Source organism: Impatiens glandulifera, chromosome 2, assembly GCF_907164915.1.
Source record: "Impatiens glandulifera chromosome 2, dImpGla2.1, whole genome shotgun sequence".
Classification (NCBI taxonomy): domain Eukaryota; kingdom Viridiplantae; phylum Streptophyta; class Magnoliopsida; order Ericales; family Balsaminaceae; genus Impatiens; species Impatiens glandulifera.
The window spans coordinates 23,687,007-23,702,394 of record NC_061863.1 but is presented as its reverse complement, the minus strand read 5'-3'; the positions used below and the strand labels follow the sequence as shown (position 1 = coordinate 23,702,394).

General features: G+C 36.7%; 1 protein-coding gene across 1 annotated transcript; it reads left to right on the top strand.

The window, feature by feature from the left end:
• Positions 1 to 9,371: 9,371 nt before the first annotated feature.
• LOC124924507 (keratin, type I cytoskeletal 9-like) lies at positions 9,372 to 11,548 on the top strand. Its single transcript, XM_047464536.1, has 4 exons — positions 9,372 to 9,757; positions 9,850 to 10,337; positions 10,512 to 10,987; positions 11,120 to 11,548. The coding sequence occupies exons 1-4, from the start codon at positions 9,372 to 9,374 to the stop codon at positions 11,546 to 11,548; spliced, it is 1,779 nt and encodes a 592-aa protein (XP_047320492.1).
• The last annotated feature ends 3,840 nt before the right edge of the window (positions 11,549 to 15,388 follow it).

Genomic DNA, 15,388 nt, shown 5'->3' with positions numbered 1-15,388 from the left:
TTTTTCTGTCTTCTTCTGAGAAACAAAACAAACATGAGTATGTGAAAAGCGTAACATGTCTCACCCACATTGCATATTTATAGTTACTTAAATAGTTATAAATTAATAGTTTGAAAAGAATTAGAAAGTATATATATAGAATTTGGGCTTCACTAAAAGCTTGGTTGAGTGTTTGAAAGTGAATATGCCAATGCCGTTACAGATACTCATATTCATGTCTTGAAACTAACATTAGAATGGTTCCCTCTCCTTTAGTCTTCAACACTAAACCATTTTCCATTGCTGACTGGAAAGAGTACTAGGAACATTGCTTTTGTCACAATAGATTCAAGTTCACTAGAGACCAATTTCTATGGATATATGGTCTCTATAAACGTGGGTCTCAAGAGACCAACTGTTGAAATGGCACTCTTAAACTGAGTATTATGGGAGTATTTGAGATTGTGGAAACCTTTTCCCATGTAGAACTAATGTATAATTTATTTTATTTGGTAATTTTGATATTTCCTTAAAAAAAGCATTTTATCTATTTGATTATAATATCCCTCACCAAAGCATACCATTGGGTTACTTCCTACTTAGAGAAGAACCACCAGGTAAGGGAGCCAATGGAGGTTGCCAATAGAGTGAAATTAGATGATGCTCAAAAGAATGAGGTTGAAGAAGAGGGCGACAATTGTTGATGGAGTAGGTGTTGTAAATAATGAGGATGATTGGTTGTGTTAGAATAAAGAGAAATTATATTGAATGTTATATTAAGTTTTATAGTTATGTAAACTAATATAATATAATATTAATAGTATAATATTGTGGTAATATCTTATTTATATATTATTATATATTATAAAAGATTGAATGAAGTTATGTATGACATGTTTCAACAAATAATTGGTAAACAATTTGCAAAGAGAACGGTGTTTCTTGTTCTCACTAAGAAGATTGAAAAAATTATTAAAGCATGAAAAAAAAAATCGTAAAAGAAAATTAAGCCGCAAATATATGGAAAAACTGAAGACACACCGAAGCGAATAATAAGAATAGTATATCAAAATGTTCAAACCCGATTAGGTTATGAATCTATGATCATCAAGATTATTGTTAGCATAGCTCATTTGAAAATAGATATCGACCTTCTAAACTTATGCATTACCTTGTTAATTTTATTTGTTCCACTAATGTTACTTTTTGCTGATTTTAATGTTTTCGATTTTAGTATTTTCGAAGTTATCTTTATATTGTTCATGTGAGAACTAATAAATGTATAATTTATTTTATTTTTTAATTTTGATATTTCCTTAAAAAAATAAATAAAAATCATGACATTCATGACCCTTTCTACATACCAATACAAAAAAAATTCAATTTTGAGAATAAAAAATAAAATGAATTATTACAAAAGTCAATAAATTGTAACTGCAAAACAAATGAAGTAAAGGAAAATGTTAAATATATATAAAAAAAAAACTAAAAGTAAAAAAATGAAGTCTGAGAATTCCCACAACTTATCTATTTATGTATTATATATTTGTATATTTTAATATTTAAAAATAAGTAGAGATTTAGATGTATATGGGGATTGGGAGGTGTATATATTTAAAGCGCAAGGAACATGCATGCATGGGGATGCAGAAAGTGGACCAAATAAGTACATACAAAAAGTCTTATAAAGTATGGTTGTAAACCCAATGAAAAGCCTCGGAATATTAGCCCATTTGAAGTTTGAACCCTTCCTTCTTTTTCCCTCGAAAAATGCATGCTGAAGACTTAATCTCCACGCCACCCTATATAACTACCCTTGTAATTTGTAATTTATACTACTTAAAACAACATTTTCATTATGTTAAGACGTGTTTGGATCGATCTTAAAACCTTATAATTACACATGAAATCATCAAACATGAAATCTTTTCACAACTTTTAATTTGCTATACTTTAACCAAACAAATCTCTCTTTTTTCTCATGAGGAAGTTAATTAAACACCTCGAGATCCCTTCAAACTTTGGAAATTTACCATAATGTGGCAAACCCATTTGAGCCATTTGTTTAGTGAAACGTGAAAATGAAGGAAACAAACGAGAATCCCTAGATCGATTTGCACAAAATTCTCAAAAGATGTTGGGAAAACTAATTAATCACTATTCAATTCAGCAGTAGCGTTGGTTTTCTCTACTACCGGCCGAACTTTAATGGCGATTTAAAGCAATCCTTCTATAAATAAAAAAGTTCTCACTTCATGCACTTTCTCTGAAACTTCCTCTTTATAGACGCTGGAGCAACAGACATTTATACCTCTCAAAGGAAAACATGTCTTGTGTGAAATTAATCATTTTCACCTCACTAACATTCATTACACTTCTATTTCTCATCAACTCAGGTATAAAATCATGTGTATTATTTATCTTATACCTTAATTTGTCACACAAAGGAAATGTTGTATCATACACTAAGATTTGTATATTTTAATATCTCTGTAATGAGTGTCATATCTTTAGAAATTTTATAATTTATATACAAGCTTTTAATTTTCTTGAGTATTTGACCAACATTTCTATTTGAATTTTGGTGAAGGACGAAGAATTCATGTGGGTAAAGCATTTGATAATGGTGGGGCCTTCTATGTTGAGGTTAGATTATTACTAAAGATCTCTAGTTTCAACTTTGATAAAGTAAAAAGCATTTGAATATTCTCTGATTAGATAAATTGCATCATTTTGTCTTGGCCAGGAAATAGTAAATCCAGTTGGTAAACTAATCCATGGCAGTTTGTCTGGTGGAAGCAAAATGTTTGGAGGTAGAAAACTTATGGAGGAAAGAGGAGAGATAGTTAAGAGGGAGGCTAGTGTAAATGGAGGTTTACCTAAACAAGGTGGAAGTCATCCTTCCATGGTGAACAAAGAGGTTGCTGGCTTTATGGCTTTCACTGCAGATTATCGAGCTCCAAGGCATCACCCACCTAAGAATAACTAAATTATAGGCAAACTAATTAATTAATTAATATCGAAATTGAGGAAACTAAATTTTATGATCTGGTTTTCTTCTTTTATTACTGTATTTTTGTATGTGTCGTTGAGACTTGTGACTTCTCTAAATTTTGTTATGGAAAAAAATATTGTACCTTTAGTTTAGTGTAACTATCTAGTAGTTAGCTGCATTGTACAAATAATTTAACAATCAACTAAAAGCGCAATGTATCCTTCAAAGATGAGGACAATAAAAACATATTAAACATTCATATTATCCAAATTCTGAAAAATATACCAGTAATAATTTAGTACATTATAAAAAGATAAAATGAATTATCATTAAAATGTTTAGAGAATTTAGAGTTATAATAAAATTATAGAAAGTATAAAATTCAATTCTCACTCAGAACATTTTAAGTTGACGTAAAAGAACATTTTAAGTTGACGTAAAAGACATAACTATGAGTCATTCTAGTTTCCTACCTTAAAAAAAAGTTTATATTGTTTATAACAATATATAAAAGATTGGATTGAAAAGAAGAAATATATGAGATAATTAGTCAAAGACTTTCACCACCTATTCAAGAATAACTTTCCTTCTTGGTTGGAACATTCTTTGTTCCTTCTTGATTGGAACATTCTTTGTTTTTAAATATCTGATGCTATGGTACCATATACTGCTTAATAATAACTTTATTGATTCACCTAACAACTCGCTTTTGACTGAGAAGAAGTTTGACGACTTTCATGACTAATTGACACTAAAATTGGCTCGCATGCCTCATTCAAGAGAATATGTGCCACACAGTTGGGGTTTCAATGGCAGAGAATGACGCATATTTAGACATACACATTCAGGAGGAGGCACGAAGAAGAGAACGCGCCCATTCCGACCTATTTCAGGAAAGCCACTTCTTTAATGTTCTTTAAAAGTTGTCCAGACCTTGCGTCTTATTTTGCTGGCTCTCGTGGAAATCAGCCGACTTGCTTGGAGAAGGCTTGCGCACTTTCCACACTGTTGGGTAAATTTATTTTGACTAAGTGTCAAAGTAGTTTGACTATTGGAATTTTGATGATGAATGTATATAAAACTCAATCTAAACCGTCTAATTGTTTTTGGTGCAGGTGTATCGAAAATAGGTTATATTAGACTAAGTCTTAATGAGGTTCATTAGACTGATTGGGCATTAGATGCATTGAGTTAGACGTGCAGTCTAACAGACGTAGTTAGACGTGCAGTCTAACGGACGTAGTTAGACGTGTAGTCTAACGGACGTAGTTAGACGTGCCGTCTAACATATGAGAGTTAGACGTGCAGTCTAACTCCTTCAGATTAGTCTGAAGGGAACCATAGTTAGACGTGTCATCTAATCCCATTAGACCAGGTGGTCTAATGGATCCTGCTATTAGACGTGTGCGTCTAATTTCATGAGACGAGGTCGTCTAAGTGAAATACGTCTAATGCCAAGCTTAAAGCAGTTGATTGAAGCTAGCACACGTCTACCCACGATCAACTAGCAGTACGCTACTCCTGCTCCACTTTCCAGTGAAGATTAATACGACAGACAGTTGCAACCAATTGATTAATTCTACGTAAGCAAATATTCTTCCCACTACTTGTTTTTACAGGAATATCCTAGAAGTTTATTTGGCGCACTACCAGATTGGTACGGCCACGATTCTAGTGCTCAGAATCTGCTGTGTACTATGGAGGCGTTCCAATGGAAGCTCGCCACGTGTCATTATGGAAGATTCGACCGTTGGTACCTACTTCTTATTTAAAGATCCTCAAGGACAATGGAAGAACTACTGTAATTACAGACTATTCAATCTACGCATATAAACGAGCTGTTTTCTTGTTTTTACTGTGTGTTTTATCAAGAGATAGTTAGAATCAAAACATTGTTTTAGCTAAGTGATATTCTTCATCATATTGTAAGTTGAACAGAGTCTATTCTGTTCAACAGTGAGCTATTCGTGCAACTGTATTTGATTCTCAAAAAAGTATAGTGAATCCTTCCGGTGGTTGGAAGAAGGGGTGACATAGGAGAGTTTGCTCCGAACATCCATAAACAAACTATTTTGTCTTTTTCATTCTGTCATCTTTTCATTCTTTATTCTTAGCTTCAAACCTAAGCAAACATTTCCGCACTTGAATCGTTCAAGAGTTTGCAAGGGTTTGTGCATAATAGAAAGTGATTTAAATCCTTAATAGGATTTTTATCAAATCGTTTATCCGAAGTCGTCATCAATAGACAGACCCCCGCCTCTATTGATTACATTGATCCTATCAATTGGTATCAGAGCTCTGTTTCTATTCTCAAGCCTCTACTAATGTCGACCATAACCAAAGATGCTAATGCAACCGCAATCCCTACTTTCTCTAGAGAAAACTATATCGTGTGGAAGAAGAGAGTTCGTACTCATCTCTCTTCTCTTCATGACGACATGTGGAGTGTTATCACGGATGGTACTATCAAGATTGATAAGGAGAAATCCGAATGGACCAGTGAAGACAAGAGGAAGAACAACCTCAACAACATGTCCTTAGATGTTCTGTACATATATCTCGATGACAGCATTTCAACTACATCATCGAGTGTGATACTGCTAAAGAGGTATGGGACAGACTCACCCAACTGTGTGAGGGCAATGAGCAAACCAAGGAAAAAAAATCATGGTTGCCACTCAACAGTTTGACAGTTTCAAAATGCGTCCCGAAGAAAAAATGAATGAGTTCGACACCAGGTTTAGCTAGATTGTCTCTTCTCTATCTATCCTTGGCAAGACCTATAGCAACAGGGAGCTTGCTATTAAGGTCATGCGCGCTCTTCCGAGGGAATGGGACATAAAGACGATGGTATAAGGGAATCCAAAGATCACAACAAGATCTCGCTCTTCGACTTGTTCGCTGATCTCAAGGCCTACGAGTTCGAGTTGAACTGTAGGATTGAAGAAGATAAATTTAGATCCATTATCATTTCCAAAGCGTTGGTGACTGCTGAAGAGCCACCAGTCACTACTGATGTGAAGACGGCGGCTCAGCAACTGAGCAGCGATACCATGTCCCACTTTTTGAAGAAGTTTGGCGACTTCATGAAGAAGAGAAACTCTAACTTAATCTCTTCAAATTCCAATGATAATAAGAAATCCAAAGCTAATGTTAAATGTTATAACTGTGGCATTGCAGGTCATTACCAATCGGAATACCGGAAGCCTAAGCGTGAAGATAAGAAGGATGAAGAAAAAGAGTTGAAGGCTCTTATGGCAGGAGACGGGAAGAACATATGAAACCACCGTGATTCTTACTTCTTATCCAGTGATAGTGATGAAGAAGAAATGGCTTGCTTTATGGCAAGAGAAGAAGAAGAGACTCAGGAAACTGAGGTATTTGAATTTTCTTCTGAAAAGTTTTCAAGGGAACAACTGGTAGCTACACTAGATGACATGGTCATATAGTACAAAAAGCTAGCAGAATCCCTAAATGAAACAAAATCGTCACCCAAAGAGTTTCAACTAGTTTTTCCTCAAATTTCTGAATCAAATATTTTTGAAAAGAAAGTTGCAGAGATTTAATCTAAGAATGAGATGCTCAAGGAACAAATTCAAACTCTTTCTACTGAAAACAAACGGCTAAATTATGTTGTTAGTGCTTGGACAAGGTCTGGAGAAGTTGTCAAACATCAGATTAGTCTGCTGAAACCTGCTGGATCTAGAACCAGTTTAGGATTTGATGGCAATGACCCAAACCATTCATGCAAAAAGTCAAACTCAGTAAATGACAAGTTTAAGCCTATAAATATTGTCAAGGGGAGTTCTACTGATAGTGAATCTGATTCAATTCATGATGAAGTAGCTTTGAAGAATGAAATAACTTATGTTTCGCCGACTGTTAGCTGGCTGAAAAATAAGTTAGAAGCAGCCAGCAAGTCTGGCAGTCTAAAACCTGACTTTAAGTCAAGAATTTTAAAAGAAAGTATTCTTCAAAAAGCTAAGGGATCAGTGGCTAGCAGGAAGGCGTCTGCTAAGTCAAAATCCATTAGAATATCTGAAATATGGATTCCTAAGGGACTAATTGATCGAGGACCCAATTGAATGTGGGTACCAAAGTTTGTAAATAGATTCTTGTATAGGTGATGCAGGGGGGCTACAGGAATAAAACATGGAGAATACTCTTTTGAGTATACATCTTAGAAGATCAACAATGGCCTTTGCCATTCTAGAGGATTAAGTGTTTTATGTGTTAAAAATATTTTCGGTCCTAAGGATCTCAAAACATTTGTTTATTCATTTTGTACATGCACAAAACGAGAAGGGAAAATTTTATTTTGAAAATAAAGATACACTTAGACGAAAGCCTTAATCGGTCTATTAGACGAGGTCGTTTAAAGGAAAAATCGTGTACTTAGACGTATTTTTGCTCACACTCTATGCATCTAAGTCTGTGTGTCTTGGTTAATAACCTGCGCGGTTAGACGTACACGTCTAATAGACGTTAGACATTTTTACGTCAAAAGCAAGTGGATGCTCACGTCTAACCAAACACACGTTTAATACGTGTTGTTCATGCGTAATTAGACGTCAACGTCTAATAGACGTTAGACGTTTTTAAGACACGTGATTAGACGCTTGCGTCTAATAAACCCATGCGTCTAATAGACGTTTAGACTTCATAGATGGGTTTAAGTAAGAAAAACGTCTAACTACGTGTGTATTGGACCAATCAAGGACAACTGTCCCATGTGAGGAGATATCTAATTTTCCCACTCAAACATAAATACAGTCATCTCCGAATAACATGAAAACATGTCTCTTTCAAAGTTAAGAGAGAATGACTAATATACCTTCAATATAATGATGACTCTTTGGAAAGGACGTCTAATATTAATTGATGGGACATACCCCTAGGAAATATAACGGTTATTTCATACGACTCTTGAGAGTCTATATAAGGATAATTTTGCATGAGATTGAAAGCCTTTTCTCACTCAAGTTTTCTAAGAACCCTAGATTTCTTTGATCATCTCTCTCAAAAATCTTTGTTCTCTGTGTGTCTGTTCGTATTCCTTTGAAAATGGGAAACAAGAGAATCATGCTTGGTCATTGTACTCTGCAGGTTGATTTTCCTTCCGTCTACACGTTCGATCAGCAAGATGTGGTCGAAATGTTCAGATACCTTGAATATTCCGGTCTGGGAAAGTATCTTGGAGGGCCGTTCATCTTCCATGAAAAAGAAGTAAGGGAGTTTTTCAAATCGGCGACAATGGTGGGCGAATCTATTGTAGCAACCGTGAATGGTACCAAAATCTCCTTCAACAAAGCGTCCTACGTGGAGTTTTTTGAACTTCCGTCATAATTTCAACTTGCATCTGCCATCGGAGGTGACGTAAGAAATGAAGAAGGTTTTCTCAGTTAACGGATCGACGATTCGACTCAACGGGAGTAAGAAGGCTCTCAACCCACAATTTATTTTGTTAAATAACGTTGTGGTTAAAGCTCTTCAAGGGAAAGCGGGGTCTTTCCATTTATACAGTCAAGATCGATTTGACTACATGTCAGCCATCTTAAAAGGGATTTAGGTCAACTAGGCCTCAACGTTGTACCAGAATCTCTGTTTTGCAATCAATCAGGAGAACAAGGAGAGTGTAAACTTTGCTGCTCAACTAAGTCGTTTGTTGGAGCATTTGGGGGTTCCGATAGAAGATTCAAAACCGATCAACTCGACTAGGGTGTACACTGTTTTCACAATTGTTAACACCCTCTTCAAAATGAAGAACAATAAAGAGTCACTCTCGGGAGCATCAAGCCAACAGACAGTAGGAAGGTCTGTTACTCGGTCCAAACATACAACGGCTTTTGTTCTGTCTATAGGAGCCAAACGATCCAAAACTATCAACGAGTCTGAGGCTAGTTCTTCGAAGAAGGATTCTAGAATAGTCGATTCCAGAGTCAGGCAAGGTCTAGTTGAACTTGCAACCATCCCCATGTCTCCCCTATCTCCAGTTGTGAGTCAGTTGCGAAAGCAATCCAATTCCTCTATTTCGAAAGGAGAAAAATCAAAGGCGCCCCGCGTTTAAATCGGTGAAAGCGTCATCGAAGGTAACCACTCCCCAATCTCTAGCCGAAGTGCCCAAATTCAACATTCCTAAGATGGAACAAGATAAGTCTGATTTTATTCCTGTTAAGGAATCTGCTGTCGGGCCAACTGTTGAACCAGTTGGTCCAAATATTGAAAATCTTGACAGGGTTCCATCTCCTGTCCGTCAAACAAATCGTGTAGCCTCTAGTGCTACAGAGTATGTTGAACCAGAGCAAGGTACAATTATACCCTTGCTGCTGGTAGTAAATCTGAAAAAGCCACTTCTATGTTAATCGAATTGCCTCATGTTCCAAATCGTGTCCCAACGATGTCTTTGGAGACTGGTAAGCTAGTTCCAGCCGAACCCTCATCAGGACTCTTTGTCAAACCTCTATCTTCCCATGAAATCATGTGTTCCACAAGGCAAGTTGCTGGAATCAGATTTGGGGAACCAAGGCCTATTCCAAAACCTATTGAGGTGATTGGAAAAGGGAAGGATGTTGTTATTGATCATGATGAGGATATTTTTGAAGCAACATGTATCGTCAATCTTATGATGGATCAGGCTAACATCATTGCTGCTGAAAAGATAGAGATCTTCGATACTTGGGTCCTGAACAGAATGTCGATTAAATATGATGGGGTCATCAAAGGCAAAAGGCATAACCAGACAATGGTTAAAGCTCGTCAGCAATTAGAAGAGAGTCTTGAAATGTGACAAGACTTCGGAGGTGTATGAAGCTCTTAAGAGAAAAGAGCTAGTCGAATAAAATCTGAGAGGAAGAGCTCTCTTTCCAATTCTGTAGGCCAATTAGAACTAATTTCAACCCTCTTCAGAAGAGTGCTAAAGCTGAAGAGAAAGCCTTGAAAAGGTTAGACGAGATTATGGAGGATTACATCTCTGTTGTTACCAGATATGTTCATGGAGCAAGTTGTTCAGGGGTCAGTCCTTTTGAAAGCTCTTCAAATGAAGATGAGATCATGGACCTTTCCGATGACTGTAATGTTGATGAAGATGAGCAGGCTGATGCTCTTCTTATAGAAATGAGAATTTTTTCAGTAGAGGAAAAACGTCTAATGGCTCAACCTATAATGGAGAAAATTGTGGAACCCGTTCAAACAAATCCATCTATCGAAGAAGAAGAGGGTGTTCAAGAGCCTGTTCAAGCTCTTGTTGCTCAAGAAAAGGAAGTGGTTGAAGAGCCAGTTCAAGCTCCTATTTCCCGTGAAGAAGAAGTGTTAGAGTCCCTTATTCTTGAAACAAAGGCATCACAAGAGAAAGAAGCTGAAGTTAGTCAGTCTGATGTTGCCAGATCTAAGGGGGAACCCTCAAAAGACAAAGAATCGTAGAAGAGTTCCTCATCTGAGGGGGAACAAGTTAAAAATAGATCTTCCAAGCCTTTACCATTTCCTGGTATCAATGCTGCAAACATTCATGAAAATATTCTAAACTCGTTTCATGATTCAGGAAAATTGTCCGATATAGTTCACAAGGTTTGTGAAGTTGTTTCAGAAGAAGAAAAAGAAAAATCTAAAAGTGATTTAGAGAGGGATGAACCCGAGAAGTCCATGCAAGTTCATACTCACATCATTCCTATTCAGACCGTTCAAGCAGACTCGCAAGAAATATCATCCAATGAAGGATCTTCGGTTGAAGGTACAAAGCTCATAAAGTCCATGTCTACTTTGATGGCAACTCTTCAGAAGAATGTGGTAGAAATGGGATCTAATATGGTGAAAATCATGAAGACCCAAAAAGAGGACAAGAAAGAATTCGCTGATCTTCATAAAACCCACAAAGAAATGGAGCAGACGCTAAAGAAGAACACGTATGAAGTTCATATGGTCAACAAGACATATTCCAAATTTGAAAAGAACCTCTTCAAGCGACAATCCGAGTTGCTTGACATTGAAAGAGCAATCAATGTTGATCTTCAACGTGAGGTTATGGATGGAATAGGCTTGATTTGAGATCAGATGATTGAGGTTCAAGGCAACATGAGAAGAGCAGATGCTGAAAGATTAGAGTATGTTGATTCTGTTGCAAGGATGTTTCAGGATGAATAAGACACTAAGGTTGTTGCTGAGAAAGAGAAAAATCACATCACTCAAGGTGAAGACTATAGTAGAAGAAGAGGTGGTGGTGTTTTAACTAGGACCAAGTCCAAGCGAAAGCCAACTAGTGATGATAGCGACGGACCAAGTAAAAGAGGCGGAGGTCGCAACGGTGATTGTGGTGGCAGAAGCACTAGTGGTGATTGCTGTGGCAGAAGCACTAGCGGTGATCGCGGTGGAAGAAGCACCAGCGGTGATCGCGGTGGCAGAAAAACTAGTGGTGATCGCGGTGTCAGAAGCACTAGAGGCGACCGTGGTGGCCAAAGTGGTGGAACTGGTCGTGGTGGTCGTTCTCTCCCTCCTTTTCACAACCTTCTGACTGGTGAGGAACTCAGCTATGAAGGATCTCGATTCCCAATCGACCCAACCATAAAAAGGGAAGAACAATAATCGCCTTTCTCCTATTTTATTAACTTATAAACTCTGTTCCTTTGAATTCTGTTTCTGAATATTATCTTTTTGGATGTGTTTGTGTAAGATGGATGAACAAGTTTAACTCTTTATTTTATATGATGGGTGGTTAATTTTTTATCTATGTAAAGTTTTAACACCATCATCAAAAGGGGAGAAATTTTTGGGTTAAATTATTTTCACAAAGTGTCAAAGTAGTTTGACTATTGTAATTTTGATGATGAATGTATATAAAACTCAATCTAAGTCGTCTAATTGTTTTTGGTGCAAGTGTATCGAAAACAGGTTATATTAGACTAAGTCTTAATGAGGTTCATTAGACTGATTGGGCATTAGATACATTGAGTTAGACGTGCAGTCTAACGGACGTAGTTAGAGGTGCAGTCTAACGGACGTAGTTAGACGTGTAGTCTAACGGACGTAGTTAGACGTGCAGTCTAACGGACGTAGTTAGACGTGCAGTCTAACGGACGTAGTTAGACGTGTCGTTTAATAGATGAGAGTTAGACGTGCAGTCTAACTCCTTCAGATTAGTCTGAAGGGAACTGTAATTAGACGTGTTGTCTAATCCCATTAGACCAGGTGGTCTAATGGATCCTGCTATTAGACGTGGGCGTCTAATTTCATGAGACGAGGTCATCTAAGTGAAATACGTCTAATACCAAGCTTAAAGTAGTTGCTTGAAGCTAGCACACGTCTACCCACGATCAACTAGTTGTACGCTACTTCTGCTCCACTTTCCAATGAAGATTAGTAAGACAACCAGTTGCAACTAATTGATTAATGCCACGTAAGCAAATATTCTTCCCACTACTTGTTTTTTTCAGGAATATCCTAGAAGAATATTTGGCGCACTACCAGATTGGTACGGCCACGATCCTAGTGCTTAGAATCTTCTGTGTACTATAGAGGCGTTCCAATGGAAGCTCTCCACGTGTCATTATCGAAGATTCGACTGTTGATACCTACTCCTTATTTAAAGATTCTCAAGGACAACGGAAGAACTACTGGAATTACAGAGTATTCATTCTACGCATACAAACGAGCTGCTTTCTTGCTTTTACTGTGTGTTTTATCAAGAGAGAGTTAGAATCAAAGCATTGTTTTAGCTAAGTGATATTCTTCATCATATTGTAAGTTGAACAGAGTGTGTTCTGTTCAACAGTGAGCTATTCGTGCAACTGTATTTGATTCTCAGAAAAGTATAGTGAATCTTTCCAGTGGTTGGAAGAAGTGGTGACGTGACGTAGGAGAGTTTGCTCTGAACATCCATAAACAAACTGTTGTTTCTTTTTCATTCTGTCATCTTCTCATTCTTGGTTCTTAGCTTCAAACCTAAGCAAACATTTCCGCACTTGAATCGTTCAAGAGTTTGCAAGGGTTTGTTTAGAATAGAAAGTGATTTAAATCCTTAACAGAATTTCTATCAAATCGTTTATTCGAAGTCGTCATCAATAGTCAGACCGCCGTCTCTATTGATTACGCCGATCCTATCACACACCCTAAAAATAAGGTATTTAAAAAAGATTGACTAGAAAAATTTATACCTTAGGAGTGAATCCGAAAAGATTGCCTCAGTTTGAATTGTGGAGATAAAACTACTACAAAGTGGATTAAATTAAACATGTCTAGGAAAGCGTTTCGACACATCGATTTGCGAAGATAGATCAATATCACATGAGATAAGTCTAGACCTCCTCCTTTGGCGTCTCCCTTGGCTATCACTATTGCAAATGGAGTTAAATTAACTCACAACTTATACCTTAGGTTAGTCAACTGGGGCAACCCTAAGCAATATCTAACTGCTCCATTCTGGTTTGCACTAAAGTGTCGTAAGGTAAGGACCATACTTTCATTTTGGTTGGTTGGAACAAGTGCTTGAATATGATCTTTTTCAATCAAAACATTAATTTTCAGACTCTTTCGGCGATGACTACATTGAATGAGAGATTTCAGCTAGGGCGGGAGAAAGGAAGAAGTGGCATAGGTCTTTCGAGATTGAATATGACATTTCTGCTTGTGCGCTTGACTAATGAGGTTCATATACCTGACCGACCTATAGGGTGTCTTAATAGTTTGTAATAGAAGTCAGGATTGGTGATGAATCAAGTCCTTTTCTGGTTGGTCTGAATAGCCTTTCTTAACAGCCCTACAATTGGATAGAAAGGAGATGTAATGTACATCTACTATAAGTGTTCATCTTGAAAGACAGGAATGATGTTAGTGGAAAAGGTTATGCCATTCTTACTCGCATGTGGAATTTTCTATTATTTGTATAACATAACAAATGAAAGAAAATCCAAGGAAGGTTACTTTACGATGTTATTCTTCTCATCTTCCAAGTAAGTTTGAACGACAAAAGGTGTAATCCTGGTAAGGACTAAGCAAAGAGATTTGTAAGTGGAGCATATGAATTTCCTAGAATGTAGATAAACCAAAAGATGGAATAAATTGATTGAAATACGAATTATTTGACCATTGGAAAAGGGGCACATGTGGAAATATCTCTATTGACTATACTTGTCCAACTATTATAGTGCAGTTTGACCGGACCCGTGATGACTGGGTTGATGAACACATACCCAAATACCATTTTTAAATATAAACTTTCTCCTATCTGAACCCTATAGTCGTTTGGAAGACCTGAAATCTCTGGTCAAGTGGCGTAGCTCCTTCCACCCTTCAAACAAACTCAACGCTCATTAGATATGAGTGGATAGTAACGCTTGATCAGACTTGAAAACAAATAATATTCCTGTCAAGAGTGAAAGTTATTATTGAATAGCCGGTGGGATGGGATGATTGATGGAGATTCGGTCTAGAGATTTATATCTTGGCCATAGGTTTTTAGTCACTCTCCTTACACTTGTTAGGCTTAAGACTTAGATGGTTCTAGAGACCTTTAAACCTCTATTTTACACTTATGAGGTATTAGGTAAAGACTCTCAAATCCAAAGATTCTGATTCTACTACTATTCTATTAAGTACCTCTTTAACTACATTAGATGCGAGAAGCGCAACACTTGAGTGGATCTCCTACTAAGTGATTGCTTAGGGATCTTAGCGTCTAATCTGGGTTTCTTACCTTTCCTCTCCCTATGGTCTTTTTGTTCATCGGACTTTGGTCGACTCAATTGCATCGATCCTTTAACCGGACAAGTAATGTTTTGTATATTAGTTAATGATTTTTAATAATATTAAAACATGAAGAAAGTACATGAAAGATTGAGAAATAAACCATCATTCTCTAATTCTTCTTGAGTTTCCATGTAGATGATTTCTAAGAGTCTCTTGTGTAGAAGTGTGATTTTAAATCTTTATTAATTAAAATTGGTTGTTGATAATGGTTTTAACACCTTCCTCAAATGAAGTATGAATGTGCAAATTGTGAGTTTATTACGTAATAGAGCAAAATGATTTCACCAAAATCTTTTGGTAAGAATATCAACAATTTGATCATTAGTATGTATGTATCTATCTAATGATGATAAAATTTTGAGCAAAACGTTCACAGACAAAGTAAAATTCAATCTCTATATATATTGTACGAGAATGAAAGACCCGATTAGTTGTTAGAAAGGCAACATCAATGTTATCACACCAAAGAGTTGGAGGTTCAAGAAGAGGGACACAAAGTTCATGTAGTAAGGATTGTAGTCAAATGGATTCAACGGAGGCATGTACAAGAGCATGATACTAAATCGTGAAATGACATGTTATTTTTCGAACCAAAAGATAAGTTTGTCACAAAAAATTATAGAGTAGCTAGTTGTGGACCGTTGATCATCGGAACATCCAACTCAGTTAGAGTCTAGAAAG

Excerpts from the sequence above, each read along its gene's own strand:
- LOC124924507 (XM_047464536.1), top strand. The coding sequence starts at position 9,372 with ATGTCTTTGGAGACTGGTAAGCTAGTTCCAGCCGAACCCTCATCAGGA. Across the intron at positions 9,758-9,849 it reads TTAGAAGAGAGTCTTGAAAT|GCCAATTAGAACTAATTTCA; the intron begins GTGACAAGACTT and ends CCAATTCTGTAG. Across the intron at positions 10,988-11,119 it reads ATGTTGATCTTCAACGTGAG|GTTGTTGCTGAGAAAGAGAA; the intron begins GTTATGGATGGA and ends TAAGACACTAAG.